The sequence below is a fragment of the Pelobates fuscus genome, chromosome 3 (genome assembly GCF_036172605.1).
Source record: "Pelobates fuscus isolate aPelFus1 chromosome 3, aPelFus1.pri, whole genome shotgun sequence".
NCBI classification, from domain to species: Eukaryota; Metazoa; Chordata; class Amphibia; order Anura; family Pelobatidae; genus Pelobates; species Pelobates fuscus.
In genome coordinates, this window is record NC_086319.1 from 321,707,296 (window position 1) to 321,723,891 (window position 16,596).

General features: G+C 47.4%; 1 protein-coding gene across 2 annotated transcripts in view; it reads left to right on the forward strand.

Annotated features, from left to right (window-relative positions):
• Window positions 1-301: 301 nt before the first annotated feature.
• The window catches only part of LOC134603200 (ras and EF-hand domain-containing protein-like), a 51,169-nt gene continuing 34,874 nt past the window's right edge, over window positions 302-16,596 (forward strand). The window contains exon 1 of one of the 2 annotated variants that reach the window (XM_063448939.1): window positions 302-1,168. In XM_063448939.1, the coding sequence (XP_063305009.1) occupies window positions 861-1,168 (308 nt within the window). In that variant the 5' untranslated portion in view covers window positions 302-860. Of the gene's footprint in view, window positions 1,169-1,233; window positions 1,243-16,596 lie in introns of those variants that run through there. The other variant, XM_063448940.1, reaches the window with a different exon arrangement.

Here is a 16,596-nt window from a genome sequence, read left to right on the forward strand (position 1 = left end):
ACACTAAAATAAACATGATTTTTTTCCCCCAAACATACCATAGTTTGGGCAAATTCAGTCTAAAGTAGAGAATTATAACTCACAAAATGTTGTTTATAGGAATAGGTAATTATTTTAAAAGCACACATGTTCATTTTAGTTCCCACGAAGTAGGAAGGATTAAAGTTGAGGATTAAAAACCATAAAAAGAACAAAGCAGTGCTCTCCAGCCTGCAGTAACACGGAAGGTGGAGTTTGAGGGAGGGCGGGGTTTAGAGTGAGGGCACATGTGCCTTAGGAGACAGTAAGGTGCGTGGGCGGAGACTGACACACGGGATGCGGGACTTGTCGCACACATTGGGCACCCTGTAAAGAGGATAATACTCACCCCATATGGGCTGCCATGCCAGTCAGGGGATGTCTGCCAATGCTGGATACATTATGGAACGCGTGGATTCTACTGCAACAAGTATCTCTGTAACATTCTAAACACACACCTGAGCTCTCTGCACTGCCCTAACTACTAGAGCGCTTTATGGCACATCCCAGCAAGTCAGTTACAAGAACTACAAGCCGAGGATCTACAGTATTTCTTATTGGAGTCTGAAACGTTGGGTTCTGTAAGAACTCCCTGGAATTAGAGGATCCTTTCTCTGTTAGCTCTGTGTATTGAAGGGCAGTGTTTATTTGGGGAGATACCACTGACCTGCCCTTAGCCTCAGAGAGGCTGGATTGTGTTAAAGGTGCGTTTTGGATTCTAGAAGCTGTGTGGGCTGGCTATATTTGGATTGGGAACTAGCTCCATATCTTGATACAGTAACTGACCCCTCTTACGAGACTGGTCCCCCATCTCCTGCTTTTACCACATGCTGTAGGTCCTGATGGGATCGGTGCATGACCTGTCCCATCTCCGGAGCCTGTTCTCCGCCTGCGATGTCAATGGCTCCGGAGTGGTGGAGCTTGAGGACTTCACCTCGGTGTGTACAGAGCTGGGGCTCCAGCCTGACCAGATCCGGCCCTTGTTCCGCAAGCTGGACATGGACGGAGACGGTATGATCAACTTCCAGGACTTCTCGGCTGGCTTCGAGGAGGTATCCCAGGTGCTCAACCTGTCTGCCTACCATCCACCCCCAGCCTGGGAGGAGGAGATGGAACACAGGCTGGGGGGAGAGCTGGGGTACCTGAACAGGTGAGCCCCTTGTGCGGGATCTATAATATAGGAAGCAGGTCGAGTGGGGGAAGGAAGAAGGGGTACCTGAACAGGTGAGTCCCCTGTGCGGGTAGTATAGGAACTAGGCAAACTGGGGGAGAGCTGAGGTAACTGACCAAGAAAGTCGCCTGTGCGGGATGTATAGGGAGCAGGCAGACTGGGGGGAGGAAGCAGGGTTATCTGAACAGGTGAGAACCCGGTGCGGGAGGTATAGGAACTAGACAGGCTGGGATAAGTGGCCAGATGTGCTCCCTGTGAAGGAGATATAGGATTTAGGCAGACTGGGGGAGACAAGGTGAGCCCCCTGTGCGGGACATATAGGAAGCAGGTGGGCTGGGGTATCTGGCCAGATTAGCCCCCTCTGTGCGGGAGGTATACGAAGCAGGTAGGCTAGGTTACTGAGACTCTCACCCAGTGATAACCGGTTAATTAAAGACAGCTAGAGTAAAGGAAACCTAACCCTATCCCTCTTTACTGTGATTAGAAACATGATGTGTATGTATTTAGGAGTTGCGTTAACACTTTGGAGCTGGAATGTTAAATCATTTAGGATTGCTATCAGTCAACTCTGTTGGTCTAAGAAATGCAATACAATGTCTGTCATATGTGCAACACACCTGAAATGTCTAACTTTGATATAGTGAAACTTGGATGACGTTAGAAGTTTAGACAAAGGGTTAATAAAGGCATGTTCCAATTTGTTCCCTTGTAGAGAAACCTATTCACACTGCCCTAAATAGATCACAAGCTCTTTAACCTAATCAGGGCCGTCTTTGATAGTGATTGGACCCTGGGCAAGCATTTGCTTGGGCCCCCTGGACCCTGCTGCCCTCCCTCTCCCTGGCATGCAATCATGCCTTACACTCCAACCCAGTGGCGGAACTAATGCAGAGAAGCCCTGGTACAAGAAGGTTGTTTGGGCCTCCCCCTCTAACACAAGAGTGGCGAAAAGATACATCCCCATCTGTCATACAACTCCCACAATGCTATGCTAGCTGGGGATCTATACTTTGCCCATTCTTGTAGGGTTGTATTTGTGAGCAGTGTTTGTGCATTTGAATGTAAGCCTGTTTTTGTATAGAGTATATGTGTGCATGTAGAGGTGTATTTGTATGTACTATTACAATTGGAATGCAGAGGTGTACTTGTGTGTAGTGTTTGCGTTTGAATGCAGTGGTGTGTGTGTGTTTGTATGTATGGTTGACTTTTAAATGCAGGTGTGCAACTGTGAGTTGGTGTATGCATATCATTTTGGCATTTTAATACTGGGTTTTGTTTGTATGTAATATTTGCCTTCAGGGTTGTTATAGGATGTAGTGTTGTCTTCTAAACATTTGTGTATAGTATTGATGTTTGAGTAAAGGGTGTGTTTTATATATCATTTTGGAGTTTGAAATCAGGGGTGTGTTTTTCTGTAATGTTTGTGTTATCAGGGATGTGTTTGCATGTTGTTTTTGATTGCTGGGATGTATACACATACACAGTTACATACACATCAACACACATGTAAACATACTAACACATGCACATACCTTGACATACAGATACACACACTGGCACATGCACACAAATTCTGATATGCACACTGGCACATAAACACTCAGATACACACCGACACAGTTACACACTGGCACACACATACACACAGATACACACACACTGAAATACATGTGATCATTTTTATGTTTGCAGCAGGGCAGAAGCAAAGAGTTGGAGGAGGCACAAAGCTTGTAAATGCTGATGCTGCTGTGGCAAGGCAAGCTGGTACTGTAATATGTAATGCACAACAAAAAAAAGAATTAAAACATAAAATAAACACTGTGCTTAAATGCAACTGCGGCAATAATTAAACTCATCTAAACAAAAAAAGCAGTGAGTGGGGGCACATAGTAGAAAGGCAGTGAGTGGGGGCACAGGGTAAAAAAACAGTGAGGGGGGAAGGCAGGAGCAATGAGTGGGGGCACCAAGAATCAGTTAAGTGGGGGAAAGCAGGGCAGGGGCAGAGAGTGGGGGCATAGAGAAGAGAAGAAGTGAGTGGGGGAAGGTAGGGCAGGGCCAGAGAGTGGGGGCATAGAAAATAGAAGAAGTGAGTGGGGGAAAGGCAGGGCACGGGCAGAGAGGAGAGAAAAAGTGAGTGGGGAAGGCAGGGCAGGGGCAGAGAGTGGGGGCACAGAGAAGATAAGCAGTAAGTGGGGGAAAGCAGGGCAGGGGCATTGAGTGGGGTGGTTTTTCTAAAAACTATCCTAGCTGCAGCCATTCACCATTCAGAGGATCAGGGACTGGATACACTTACCTTCAACTCAGCTTAGTGCTGGCTGAGGCTGATGGGAGTGGGAATGAGCAGCAGCTCATTCCTGCCTCTCCTCCCCATGCTGCTACCTGCTGCTGCCTCCTTCCTCCCGCGGTGCTCTCTTCTGAAGCTGGGAGGAAGTGATCGGCTGTCACTTCCTCCCAGCCAGCTAATACTACAGGGGCCCGGTCAGCTCTTAAAGGGCCATGGCACCCCACTGGGTCCCTGTTCAGAGATACCCATTGGGTGGCCCTAAATGCATGAGCCACCTGATAGGCCCCTCCAAATTGTTGTGGGCAGTGTGGGCCCACAGGGCAGCTGCTTTGGGCCCCCCAGGAGTAACTGGGCCCGGGGCAGCTGCCCCTTTTGCCCTGTGTTAAAGACGGCCCTGAACCTAATGGTTCATTTTGAAGTGTTCATTAACACTAATCTGCTATTATAGTAGAACATGTGGGTATCTCATAAGTAGAAAAACACACTTCTGGGCTTTATTCACTATATAATGGTAATGAATAGAACCCACAATGCAAACTTTAGATAAAATATCTCTAAGCGTGTTTTAATCTCAATTTGGCTATTTTTGTGTGAAATTTGAAATTCTCTTTTGACTTCACCAAAATTCTAGTAGCAAAAAAATAAAAAAACAACAAAAACTGCTTTTTATTGTTTAATATACAGTAGGTGTGGTAAATCTATAAAAAATGTCAAGCTTTGTGTTAAAATAGGCAAGTTGGGAATATCCCCCCAGCTGAAACTATTTAGCTAGTATACATTTCTTCTTGCAAGCCAATTGTCAAAGGAAAGACATGTAATTTATTATGCAAATAAAACCCAAATCAATAGAAGACATATTTGATGATCTTCCATGGAAACCAGAAAAACTGGAATGCAAGTCAGTCATAGGTTACAACAAGGCTGTCTCTTCTCTCTGTAAGAATTTCTTAGGAACAGAACAAAGGCTGTTGTTCACTCATCCTCTTGAGTCAATACACATTAGGAGAATGGTTGTGGAATCTCATTGTCTGTCAGGATAAACAAGGTCCTGCTCTCTCTGTTTATTATATTAATTTTAGGGCCTTGTTTATTTAGTTTGAGAAAAGGTGCACTATACAATGTGTTCATTGAAACAGTTTGTGCCAACATGTAACTTGAATTGAAAGGCTTTACGCAATATAATTGAATTAAACTACTACCATAACAGAGATTCCTGAGCGATTATCTTGACTGAAGAGTTTAGTTAGATAATCAGACATAGGAATCATGATATACATTCGCTGCTGCAGCTGTTGTTGACGTATTCACTAAAGTGTGAATTGTTAGGAATTGAAAGTGAATTTAGATTTTTAGGCCAGTCTAGGCTGACTAAAAGATTTATTTTAAATTTTTTTTTCAAATCGTCTGTTTTGGCCTAATTCTTGAAATCCACTTTGATTTCCCAACAATTCACATATTAGCACTAACAATGTTGTTAAAATTCAAATTTGAATAAGTCAGAATTGAATATCAAAACAATGGCTAAAATAGCCAAGCTGTCACTGTAGTTGAGTTGAATATGTTTTTCACATTCGCTAAATTCTGACTTGTGAATAACCCTGTAAGAGTTTCCCATGAAACAGGACTGGCTGGTCACCATGGGCAACTGCATAGAGCCTTTGGTTAGCCATCAATGACAAATAGAGCTCAGTTCTGTGAAATACCCAGCTTTTGTGTTACTGCAACACAGTAATTGTTTAGTAGGTATTCAGATTTGTTGTTGCGTTCTCCTTATTCATAATGCTCATGGTTCCGTCCTTCATTAATATTCATGTTTATCATCACCGTCTGATGAGCTTCAGATGTCAAACATTCCACTTTCGTAGTTTCTGAAATATTGACTTTATTGCCACAAGCTGTATTCACCTTGTACTACACCCGGTAAACAGCGCAGAACCATTCCGCATTCCAAACCAAGGCTTGTCTGTTTTGTGATGTAGGGTTGATATATTGGTCTTGTAAATTCCACAGAACCTTCAAAGAATAACTTACCCAGTCAGAAATAAAGCATTTACTGATACATTTATGTAGAGGCGATCCAACCCAAATGTTTAATTGCATGTTAATACATGGAATATTTTTTCAGACTTTCATGGCGCCCGTAGGTGACATTTTAAAGGGACGTTGTAAACTGGTATTTGCGTTTTATTTACCTATATAGTCGTGTATAAATCGATAAATTTTAGTCCTAAACTTAATTTTAAACGCAGGGTCAACCTATCCACGGGTCAGTGCTAGTTTCGATAGAATTTTGTATATTGAATGCGGGGCAATGTCGATTCCCGAATGCTGTTCTCCTGGCTGGTCGGGAAGTTGAATGGGCTACAGAAGGAACTAAATTATGCAGATTATGCTTGCAGAAATGTTAAGGTTTTGCATATTACAGCAAGGTACAAATTATTGGCTTAAAGGGACACTCCATTGCCCAAATAAAAAATAAATAAAAATCCGAATTTTGTAGATCTTCTTCCAGTAATTAGTTTGGGCTTTTTTTTATTGGGGGGATATATCTAAAAACTGTCTGAAAAAGCTGCAAATCTTTTGTCTGATGTCTTTGCATGCCTTCCCCAACTCAGTGGCTGTCCAATCACAGACTTCCCAATGCAGCTCAATAAGAATTCTTTGCAAGACAGGTGTTCTGGGTAAGTTCGTGCTTCTAGAGTTTGGCTCCACTAAGCTAAGCAAACCTGGAAGTAACAGGACCGGTTGTCTGATTGACAGCGAGGGGGGTGTAACCACATAAAAGCAGCACTATCACCCTCTCCTGAAATATTAGTATTTCATAAAGATAGAATCTTTATGAAATTATTTATTTTTACTGTGTTTGAATTTCAATAAAATTCCAACCAGTCAAAATATATACAGAGACAAAGTAGGGATAACAAAGCTGGGGCATCCTCCATAGACCTCAATTCTGTACTCTCACAGCAGTGATGTCGGCTCCTGGCGCTGAAGAGAGCCCGCTGGAACAAGATGGCCACACCCACGAGGGACAGGTTCGGGTAAGTAAATCTCATCTTAACCTGACCCCTCCCCCCAGCAGCGATGTCATCATTGAGGTTCTTGGCAAATTTGGCCCCAGACAGTGACTCTGTGACTTTAACTTATAGAAGTACCATTTTGATTGAAATCTGTACTTTTTGGAAAATAAAAAAGACACACTCTTAACACTTAAAGCAGTTCAGCAAGCTGAAGTACTTTAGGCGTCTGCAGTGTCCCTTTTAACAGAATCACAATTGCTCTACATAGTTGTTATATTGGCTAAAGTTACGTGTCTGTTAGTCCACCAATTGTACAGCGCTACAGAATTTGCTGGCGCTATATAAAATAATAATAATAATAAAGCATGGACAGGCAACCTTCGGAACGCCAGATGCCATGGACTACATCTCCCTCAATACTTATACAGCCATATTGCTGGCAAAGCATCAGGGGAGACGTAGTCCATAACACTTGGAGTGCCGAAGGGGCCTACACCTGGCCTAGAGTATCCTATTGCAATCTCCCTGGAATAATATAGCACTATTCTGTGACTAGTTTAAAGTTTCTGTTGTATTCACATCTTAACACTATGAAAAAGTATAAAAATTATCAAATTGAAAAAAAAAAAAAAAAAAGACCATTTAAAACTACACCGCAACAAAAAATGTGAGCCCCCTCAAGGGCTTCCACAAGGCAATATATTTATGTCAATCTTTCTTTATTGAAGCAAGCATTGAAATGGGTACAGAATAAAGAAGAAGGGACATACAGTATGTTTACAGGCTGGGAACATGCTAACAAGTTGTCACAGCTCCTTTGAGCGATAGCTTCTTTTTTTTTTTTTTTTGTGTCAATCATATTTTATCGGTAAGGTTTCACCGGTAACAAAAACAGCAATTTCACATAGGTCACACGGAAATGTAGATTGATCCTTTTACAACATAATAACAGTTAAACTTTTGAGGTGCCGAAATAGGATGCCGATTTCTGGGAAGCTTAGGTAACAGAATTGGCTTTGGCCAGAACACTCGTTTGCTTCCCCCTGGGTTTGCTTGGGTTTATTCGGGCGACTCTGTGGTCGGCAGTTCCCATTCCCAGATCCCCACTTATTAACAACAGATTTCTAGTGTTTCCATTTCGGGGTTAACTCCTTACTACCCCAGAACCTACGTCGTGTCCGGGTATGTGTACTCTTTGTGTGCACGGGTGGTCCAAATGGGACCAGATTCCGTTGCTGTGTGTAGTTATTGGAACAGTGTGTCCCCTGGGCGTCTTACTTATGGTTTGAGCAGCCCCATGTGTTACCCTGCTCGGTGGAGTGTCCTTTCAGGGGTATCGGTCATGTCTGGTGGGCCATGGCTGTCCATGGGTTTGTGTCTAGGTGGTGGCCTACTATCACGTCTGTGTCCGTCTGGCTAGCTTCCCTTGACTTCTAGGTCCCCTCAAAGAGGTTTTGTTCCGTATCATGTCGTGTGGTCCGGATCTCGGTTTTGAACACCTAAGTGCGAATAAAGTTACCTGTCCGTCAGAGTGAAGTACAGTCAGTTAGGGGGCCAGATTCCTCTGGCGTCTGGTAAAATGAAAGGTCCGTCAAGTTAATGGTTGGTGGAGGGGGGAGGGGGCGAGCATAGTCGGTACAGGGGGGAGAAAAGAAGGGGGGGGGGAAGTCTAGAACCCGGGTGAGGTCTCCTCCGGCTATTTAGCTACTTTATTTCCTTAGCGCTGGGTATAGTCCGACCAAACTGCGCAGTTCGGGTAGCCATTCCGGCTCTCTGCCTATCCCGGGGATTTTACGCGATTCCCCTGGAGATGTAAAGTCGCCAGGGGTACCATTGCAATGCGCACTTATCTGAGCGTCCCTGCAGAGAGGCTGTCAGTATCTCCATATCATAGACGCTCTCCACCTTGTCCACCCATTGTCTAAACGAGGGTGTCGTTGTGCGTTTCCAATGTAGGGGAATCAATGCTTTCGCTGCATTCAACAGATGTATGGTGAGAGAGTGTTTATATTTCTGCGTGGGTATGGGAGTGTGATGTAGAAGCATTGTCATGGGTTGTAGAGGGATGGGATCGCCTGTGACTTCTCTAATTTTCGTGTTTATCATCTGCCAGTATGTTACTATGCGTGGACAAGACCACCAGATGTGCAGATTCGTTCCCAGGGCCGTGCCGCACCTCCAGCAGTCACCCGCACCAGCTCCACCGAAGTGCCTAAGGGTGTCCGGAGTCCGATACCAGTGCGATAATAGCTTATATCCAGTCTCTTGGATCTTTGAGCTGATCGAGCACTTGTGGGTTAAGCGGACTATTTTGTCCCATTCCTGGTCCGAGAGTTGTGTACCTGTCTCTCTTTCCCACTTGCTCTTGTATCCCAGTGGGTAGGAGTCTTGGGCCTCTCTCAGAGAGTCGCACATGCGCGACACCCCATGGTCTATGTGACCTCTTTTTGTGCATATTTTTTCAAAATCCGTCAGTTGCCTATGAAGGTGGTCTTTTCCAGCTAAGCTGGTGACATACGATTGCACCTGGTGGTACCGAAAGATGTCTAATTGTGTGGGCCGTGTGTCTCCGAGCAGGTCCTCGAGGGGACGGAGTCGCCCCCTCGAGCACCACTGATCTAGGTATATCCAGTTCGCCTGATGAAAGTTCCGCAGTGCCGTCGGGTGGAGTCCCCCTGCTAGGTTTGGGTTGCATGCGATCGGGGTCAACGGGTTCGGTGATGTAGTGAGCCGATGGGTGTAACGAACCTTGCACCAGACATTGAGCGTCGCGTCTATCATGGGGTTGCCCGTCCGCAGTTCTGCGAACGTGGTGCCCCCCAACCACAGTCTCGAGGGGATTGTACCTCCTGTTTGCTGCAGTTCCATAGCCACCCAGCGCTTTGGGCTCTTGTCTACATGCCAGTCTGTGAGCCTGTGCAAGTGTGTGGCTTTATAGTAAGTGGACGCCGAGGGCAGTCCCAGTCCCCCGGATTGTTTAGGTCTCTCCATCGTCGACTTGCGGACCCGCGAGGGTCTATGATTCCAGATGAACCCACGGATCGCTGTATCCAGCGATTTAAAGAATGATTGTGGGATTAAAAGTGGCAGGGTGGCAAAGAGATACAGCAACCGTGGCAACACGTTCATCTTGATCGCGTTAATCCTCCCGAACCAGGTGATATAGTAAGCCGTCCAGCGGTGGAGGTCTGATTGTATGTTCCGGAGGAGGGGCAGGAAATTCAGTTGGTACGTTTGTGATAGGTCTTTCGGTAGCCAGGTACCGAGGTACCGTATCTTCTCCGTGCACCACGAGAAGGCAAACTGGTTGCCTAGTCTGTGGGCTTCGCCTTCGTCCTTCATTATCGGCATCGCCTCCGACTTGTCAAGGTTCAATTTCAGGTTTGACACCTGGCGGTATTCGTCAAAAGCCTTTAGTAGGTTGGGCACGGAGACCAGAGGTTGTTCCAAAAAGAACAACATGTCGTCGGCGTATGCCGCTACCCGATGTTCCTCTGTGCCCATGCGAACCCCCGTTATACCCCCGTCCCGTCTGACCGCCTCCAGGAATGGTTCCAGGGTGAGGGCAAACAGGAGGGGGGACAGGGGACAGCCTTGTCGCGTTCCATTACATATCGGGAAAGACCGCGTGAGGGCTCCGTTTATCCGTATCCGGGCAGTCGGAGTGGTGTACAGGGCCGAGATCCACATGCGCATATATGGACCAAAGCCCATGTGATGCAGCGTTTCCTTCAGGTATGTCCAATCCACCCGATCAAACGCCTTTTCGGCATCCGTCGAGAGGAGGACGACGTCTCGCTTTCCGGCCCGTGCGTTATGAATTATGTTTAACGCTCGGATGGTGTCGTCTCGTGCTTCCCTGCCTGGAATGAAGCCGACCTGATCCGGGTGGATCAGGTCGGGCAGTAACCGGGATATCCTCAGGGAAAGGGCCTTCGTGAACAATTTTAGATCTGCGTTAAGCAGTGAGATCGGCCTATAGCTGGCACAATTGCTCGGGTCTTTCCCTTCCTTGGGGATCACCGTGACAACAGCCGCTAGGGTGTCCGTGGGGAACGCACCCCCTTCCCGCAGGGCGTTTAGGCCAGTCAGAAGTCTCGGTAGGAGCTCCTCTTGGAACGTCCGTAAGTAAGTCAGGGGGAGGCCGTCTGGACCCGGTGCTCGGTGTGGTTTCGAACGTTTCATTGCAGTCGCTAGTTCTTCAAGGGTGAGGGGGTTGTCCAGCTCCTCCGCGAGTGCCGGTGTGAGTTTACGTGTTACATGGTGAGCTAGATAGTCCGTTACTCGTCGGTAATGGGTCTGTGCAGCAGCTCCCTGTTGGGTCTGGGATTGGTTGTACAGGTCCGCATAATAGGACCTGAAAGCGTCCAGAATGCCCTCAGGCATCCCCGTAGTTCGCCCATTTGGTGTATGGATTTTGTGTATGTGTTGGGATCTACGCTTTTCCTGGAGCATCTTCGCCAGGAGTTTGCCGCTTTTGTTGGAGTGCTCATAGAAGAACCTGGCGGATTTTCGCATGGTGTGCAGCAGGCCCTGGGAAAGGTGGTTCGTGAGTGCTCTGCGGGCTTCTGTGAGCCGTAAATGTATGTTGTCGTCTAGTGTGTGCTTATGTGAGTTTTCTAAGTCTGCTATCTGTTTCGTGAGGTCTGTAAGCTCGCGTGCCCTGTCTTTCCTGCGCTGTGTGCACACGGAAATGAAGTGCCCTCGGACTACGCATTTATGGGCCTCCCACAGTGTCAGGGGGGACATGTCTACTGTGTCATTTTCCTCAAAGTAGTTCCTGATAGTCTGACGGGCTATGGTACAGGTCCCTAGGTCGTCCAGCAGGGACTCATTGAGCCTCCATTGGCGTTCCATGGGTTTGAGCAGTGGAGATTTTATTTCCACCACGACTGGTGCGTGGTCTGACTGATAAATAAGTCCTATATTAGCCTCCCGGAGAAGAGGCAGGCTACCCTGGGGCATGAATATGTAATCTATCCTGCTGTATTGTTTGTGCATCGGGGAATAGTAAGAAAAATCTTTGTCTTCCGGGTGCGCCGCCCTCCAGCAGTCCACTAACCCAGCTTTGGTCAGGGAACGTCTGATCGATCTAAGGCAGTGTTCCGGGACCGTACTAGCTCCCCGAGAGGAGTCCATGCGCGGGTCAAGAGGGACATTAAGGTCCCCTGCCAGCACCACGAGGCCTTCCTTGAACCTGTCCAGTTTAATCAGTGTCTTGGCTATGAATGTGTGTTGTTGCCTGTTGGGGCTATAGATGCACGCGAACGTGTGGGGAACGTCTCCAATGGAGCCTTTAAGGAAGATGTATCGACCCCCCGGATCAATGAGAGTAGCCTTGTGTTGGAAATGTACCGAGTGGGCGAATAAAATCGCCACACCCACCTTCTTCATGTCTGGGTGGTTGGCAAAGTAACCCTGTGGAAAGCGTCTATTTTCCAGTTTTGGCGCGGAAGAACCGCGGAAATGCGTCTCCTGCAGGAACGCTATGGACACCTTGTCGGCCCATAACCTGCGCAGCAATTGAGCTCGTTTCTCAGGGAGGTTAAGACCCCTAACATTGTGGGACCAGAGCTTAAGCAGCGCCGGTTTAAAGGACTCCATAGTCTCTTCGCGAGAGTCCCCCGCCCGGGCTCAGTGGGGTATCGTAAGGGAAAGCTTCGTCGGTCTAGTCGGGTCTATTCGGGGAGAGGGAAAGGTGGGTGGGGAGGTATGTGGTGAAGGTGTGGTCAACCGTCTAGGTAAGTAGGTCAGTCGGGGAACAAAAGGCAACAATGAACCTTGGTCGGGTGTAGATTGTCGGGGGTACTAAGGTGAAGCCCCTTCCAGTCCCGGACCAGTATGTACAGTATAGGTCAGTTGCGTGGGGTGCGTGGGAGGCTACCTATGGTGTCGGTCGCCCTCTCTGGTAGGTGAAGTCAGTAGTGGACTTCCTCAGCTCCCAACCCGCCGAGTGTGTCTTCCGTCGGGTCAGTGCCCGGCGAGTCTCCCTATCTAAGCTATCGCGGGGTACCCATGGCGGCCCTAATCCCCCTCTCGGGACCCCCGTGTCGGCCATGTAATATGCTGAGAACGGGTGGGGACCCTTGGTGTCCCGAGCCTAGCCTGTGCGGGAATTGCCGGGATCCCTGCATCCCCCAATTTCGTGATTGTGAGGGCTAAAGCACTTCCGGGCCCACCTCCCTGTGTCCTGGAGTGGATATATAACATACAGAGTCGGGGGGGGTCTCCCTGCCCTACTGGATAGCTAACGTACAGGACTAATGAACAAAAACATCAACTTAGGCTAAAACCAAGTAAAACATGTACATAACATTCAGTTGCATGGGCTAAAAATCTCCTCCGCCCGCCAAATCAACATGGTCCCCCCGGAGACGCAATCGTTCCGCACCGCGTCTGGCTCCGCGCCCGCCAGGGTATGACCCCCAGCTGGAGCCCGGTCGGCCGCGTGCGCGTCACGGGTGCGTGGCCAGGCCTCCCCCTCCACCCGCCCGCACCCCCCCCTCCCACCCCCGGCCCCAACAGCGGCTCGAGGCCTGATCACATCTGTCAATTTATAGGCATAGTCTGGGTGATATTCGGCCCCCTTTCCCTTATCTCATGGCCGGTGGTGGTGCAATGTCCAGCAAACATCCCATCCCCCCGTCGGGGTGGGGCCCCTTGGCCGGCATGGCTATCCCCCCATTGATCGTCTCACACCCCCCACCCCACCTGATAATGAATCCCCTGTTGTGGGTTTGCAAGACCCCTTGCTAGCCACCCGCTAAAACATGTCGGAATGCTTATCTTACCCATCCCATACCCCTCCCCAAAACATCGGCCCCCCCCGGGTTAGGAAGATCCCGGGGAATCTCAGGGTCCCCGTGAGGGAGGGGGGGGAAGGGGGGGGGGGGCACAAAGACAGTACATACCCCTGGCGTACAGTCCTGGTGTCTCTGGGCCTCTGCATTTCACTCTATGCGGTGGGAGGTCAGGGGCTGTCCACTGCTCGGGCCTGGCCGGTAGGAAAAAAGAAAACGGTGTGCAGGTCATTCGTCGATGCGGGTTCTGCGTCCCCGGGGGCCCAATCGCAGCTTATTCCTCCGGCGCGTCCGGGCCACCTCTACGTTGGGGGGGTGTACTCGGCATGGGTCCCCTTCTGAGCATGTCAGCTGGTGTAGTCGGACCCGTAGGCCTTGCGGGCGGATAGTCCAAAATCCAGTTAGGTACAGGCAAGTCCGGTAGGCCCAGCGCGTGCAGGAAGCGTGGGACTTCTGTGGGCCACCTCAAGACGTGCCATATATTTCCAATCCTCGCTTGTAAGCTGAACGGGTATCCCCATTTATAGTGAATCCTCTTCTCTTGTAACGCATTTGTAATTGGCTTTAGGGCTCGTCTCGCATCCAGGGTGATGTTGGATAGGTCTTGGTACAGTGCAATAGGTGAGTCCATGTATCGGATTGAGCGTTGTGAGCGGGCCGACCTCATAATGGCCTCCTTTAGCTGAAATGACCGGAGACAGCAGATCAGGTCTCTCGGCTGACCATCCCTGCGCGGTGCCCTAAGCGCCCTGTGAGCTCTCTCAAGTCCAAAGTCTGGCGGTGCGGCCTCGCCCAGGATCTGGGTAAATAGGCCTTCGAGCAGCTCACGTGGCGATTCACCTTCAGATTCCGGCATGCCCCTGATGCGGATATTATTACGTCTGCCTCGGTTATCAAGGTCCTCTACTTGGCGTCTCAACTCTAGTAGGATATTGCCTTGCCTTGTGGCTGCCAGCTCTGATGCCCGGTGGTGTTGGGTGGCCTGCAGGCTGTGTACCTCCAAATCGTCCACTCTCTGTTCCAGCACCGCCAGGTCCCGCCTCACTGCCGTGATTTCCTCACGTACCGCTGCTCGAAGCTCCGCAATGAGTTCAGCCTTGTCTCCCCTCGTGAGCATGTTCGCCGCAATAGCCGCCATGTCCGCGGACAGCTGGGTGAGAGTATCTGTTTGTGTGTCTCTTGCGGGGGATCCCCGCGGGGAGGGATCGTGGCTGCTCATACCCGGGGACGCAGGCGCCATATTGTTTGGGCCTCGTGCGCCGGCCAGCGGTTGCGGTGTAGCAAGAAAATCGTCCATAGGTCCCGTCGGGTGTCCCGAGGAGGGCAACGCCGGGCCGGGAGTGGCCCCCTTCTTAGTTCTCACCATCAGCGTGGTTGTATGGGAGTTTAACGCTTTGTTATAGGGGCTTTAGCGGGTTAGGGCCTGGGAGCTCCGAAAGCGTGCGTCCTACTCCATCAGCAGCCAGGCCACGCCCCCCCAAGGCAATATATTTAATACCCACAAAGTGTGTCCCCAGTGTGGCATCTATTAATTAATGTGGTACTTTGGAATTCTTCACATGACTTCTTAAATGTATTCACTTTGGAAGCACGTAAAGAATTGGTGTAGAATTTATAAAATCCTACAAAAATGTGTAACATAGCAGTCTTATATTGGTTCACACTCATTTAATTTAAAGACTTTGCATATGATATGTAATGTCAGTTTCTGCAAAAGTACCATGTGTACTGTTGTGCTGCTTTGACAGGGGAAAAAGTTAAATCTGAGTGATATTTGAATAAATCATGCTATTATTGTCGAATGTTGTGTTACGCCAGGTTCGAGTGCTAGGACAAATCAAATCTTAATTACACACTAATTTAATAACTATGACCAAATCATTTGTCACTTCCTTTAGGTTAGCTATGAAATTAGTTGTTAATTTAAACGAGAACATTGGGATTAAAATTTAAAACTACACCAAAATATTCATGGGCCAAAAGACAAGAGTAATAAAAAAACCGGTAGTTAAAATTAGCAAACTTGTTAGTTTACTGACTGTATGAAAATTAGTGTTATTCATTGTAAATGCCTATTAAATGAGAACTGTTATTTCTCTATATTTTATACCACTAAAAAAAAAAAACATTCAAAATCACCAATAACTTGTGTTAACCTTTTTTTTTTTTTTAATATATATAATCTTTTTTTAAATTTTAAATTTATTTTTTATAATAAAGGTTTAGCAAATGCTATCATAGTCCAGTTCAGAGAATACAAATCTATTGCAGAGGAGGAGAAAAAATAAAATAAAAAATAGAAATGATTACAAACTATTCGAAAAAAACGTTTCAAAAAAATGTATCTAGGAAAATTCCAATAGATTTTTAATGGTGACTTGTGTAGATAAATCATATCCAAAAATATGAAATATTAGGCCATTGTTCTCCTTTTATGGTTTCTCTACACTGACTGCCTGATGTAAAGAACAGAGTTCTAACAATGATTGACAGGCAGCTAAGATGGAGGCACTCAGCGGATGGATAAAAAGGTGTGTATTTTAACATTTCATTTTATTTTTACACCTCAACGAGCTCTGCAGTGGTTATGGTGCCAGGAGTGACCTGGCACCACCACTACTATAAGAAGATAACACTTTTACAATAGAGGGGGGGGCACCTGTGCTCTTCTGGCAACATAATAATTACAGCGCACTATAGTGGTTATGGTGATCAGACTGTTCCTTTAACTACATCCGTTAATCTCCCAGAATGGATGCAAATGTGTTTCAGTACTTTCCACGCAGCTACCACGTAAGTATTTCCTTCTCTCTGGCAGACTAATGCCTGGAGGTATGAACATGCTATAATGCTTTCTCTCACCTGATTACAGTTTTGGCATATTGCTGCTCTGATATGTTTAACCAGTATAACTTGCTCAAGTGACTGACTCAGCTTGTGATATATTGGGTGCACTCTATTCTTAGACATTCCAACTCTGACGTGTGAATCAGATTGGCCAATATTGGTGCTGCTTGGAAATGTACTGTTGTACTCTAATTTAAAGAAATAGCTGAAGGAGAATGTTTAATTTAAAAAGAATGTTTAAGTGATGTGAATTTCCCTTTAAAAACGATTTCTGGGCAATTTTGATAAATGGGAGGAAATGTAGCTAGAAATTAATCTAGAAGATTTACTGCATTTAATGAAATCCCAGTAATGTTGAGTTCTAAACGTCTTTACATATCTGTCCGTATCACCCTCCCTTAGTCCCAGATCCCCATCAGTACGGTTACGACCGGGCTGTTTCCTCTCCCAAGATGC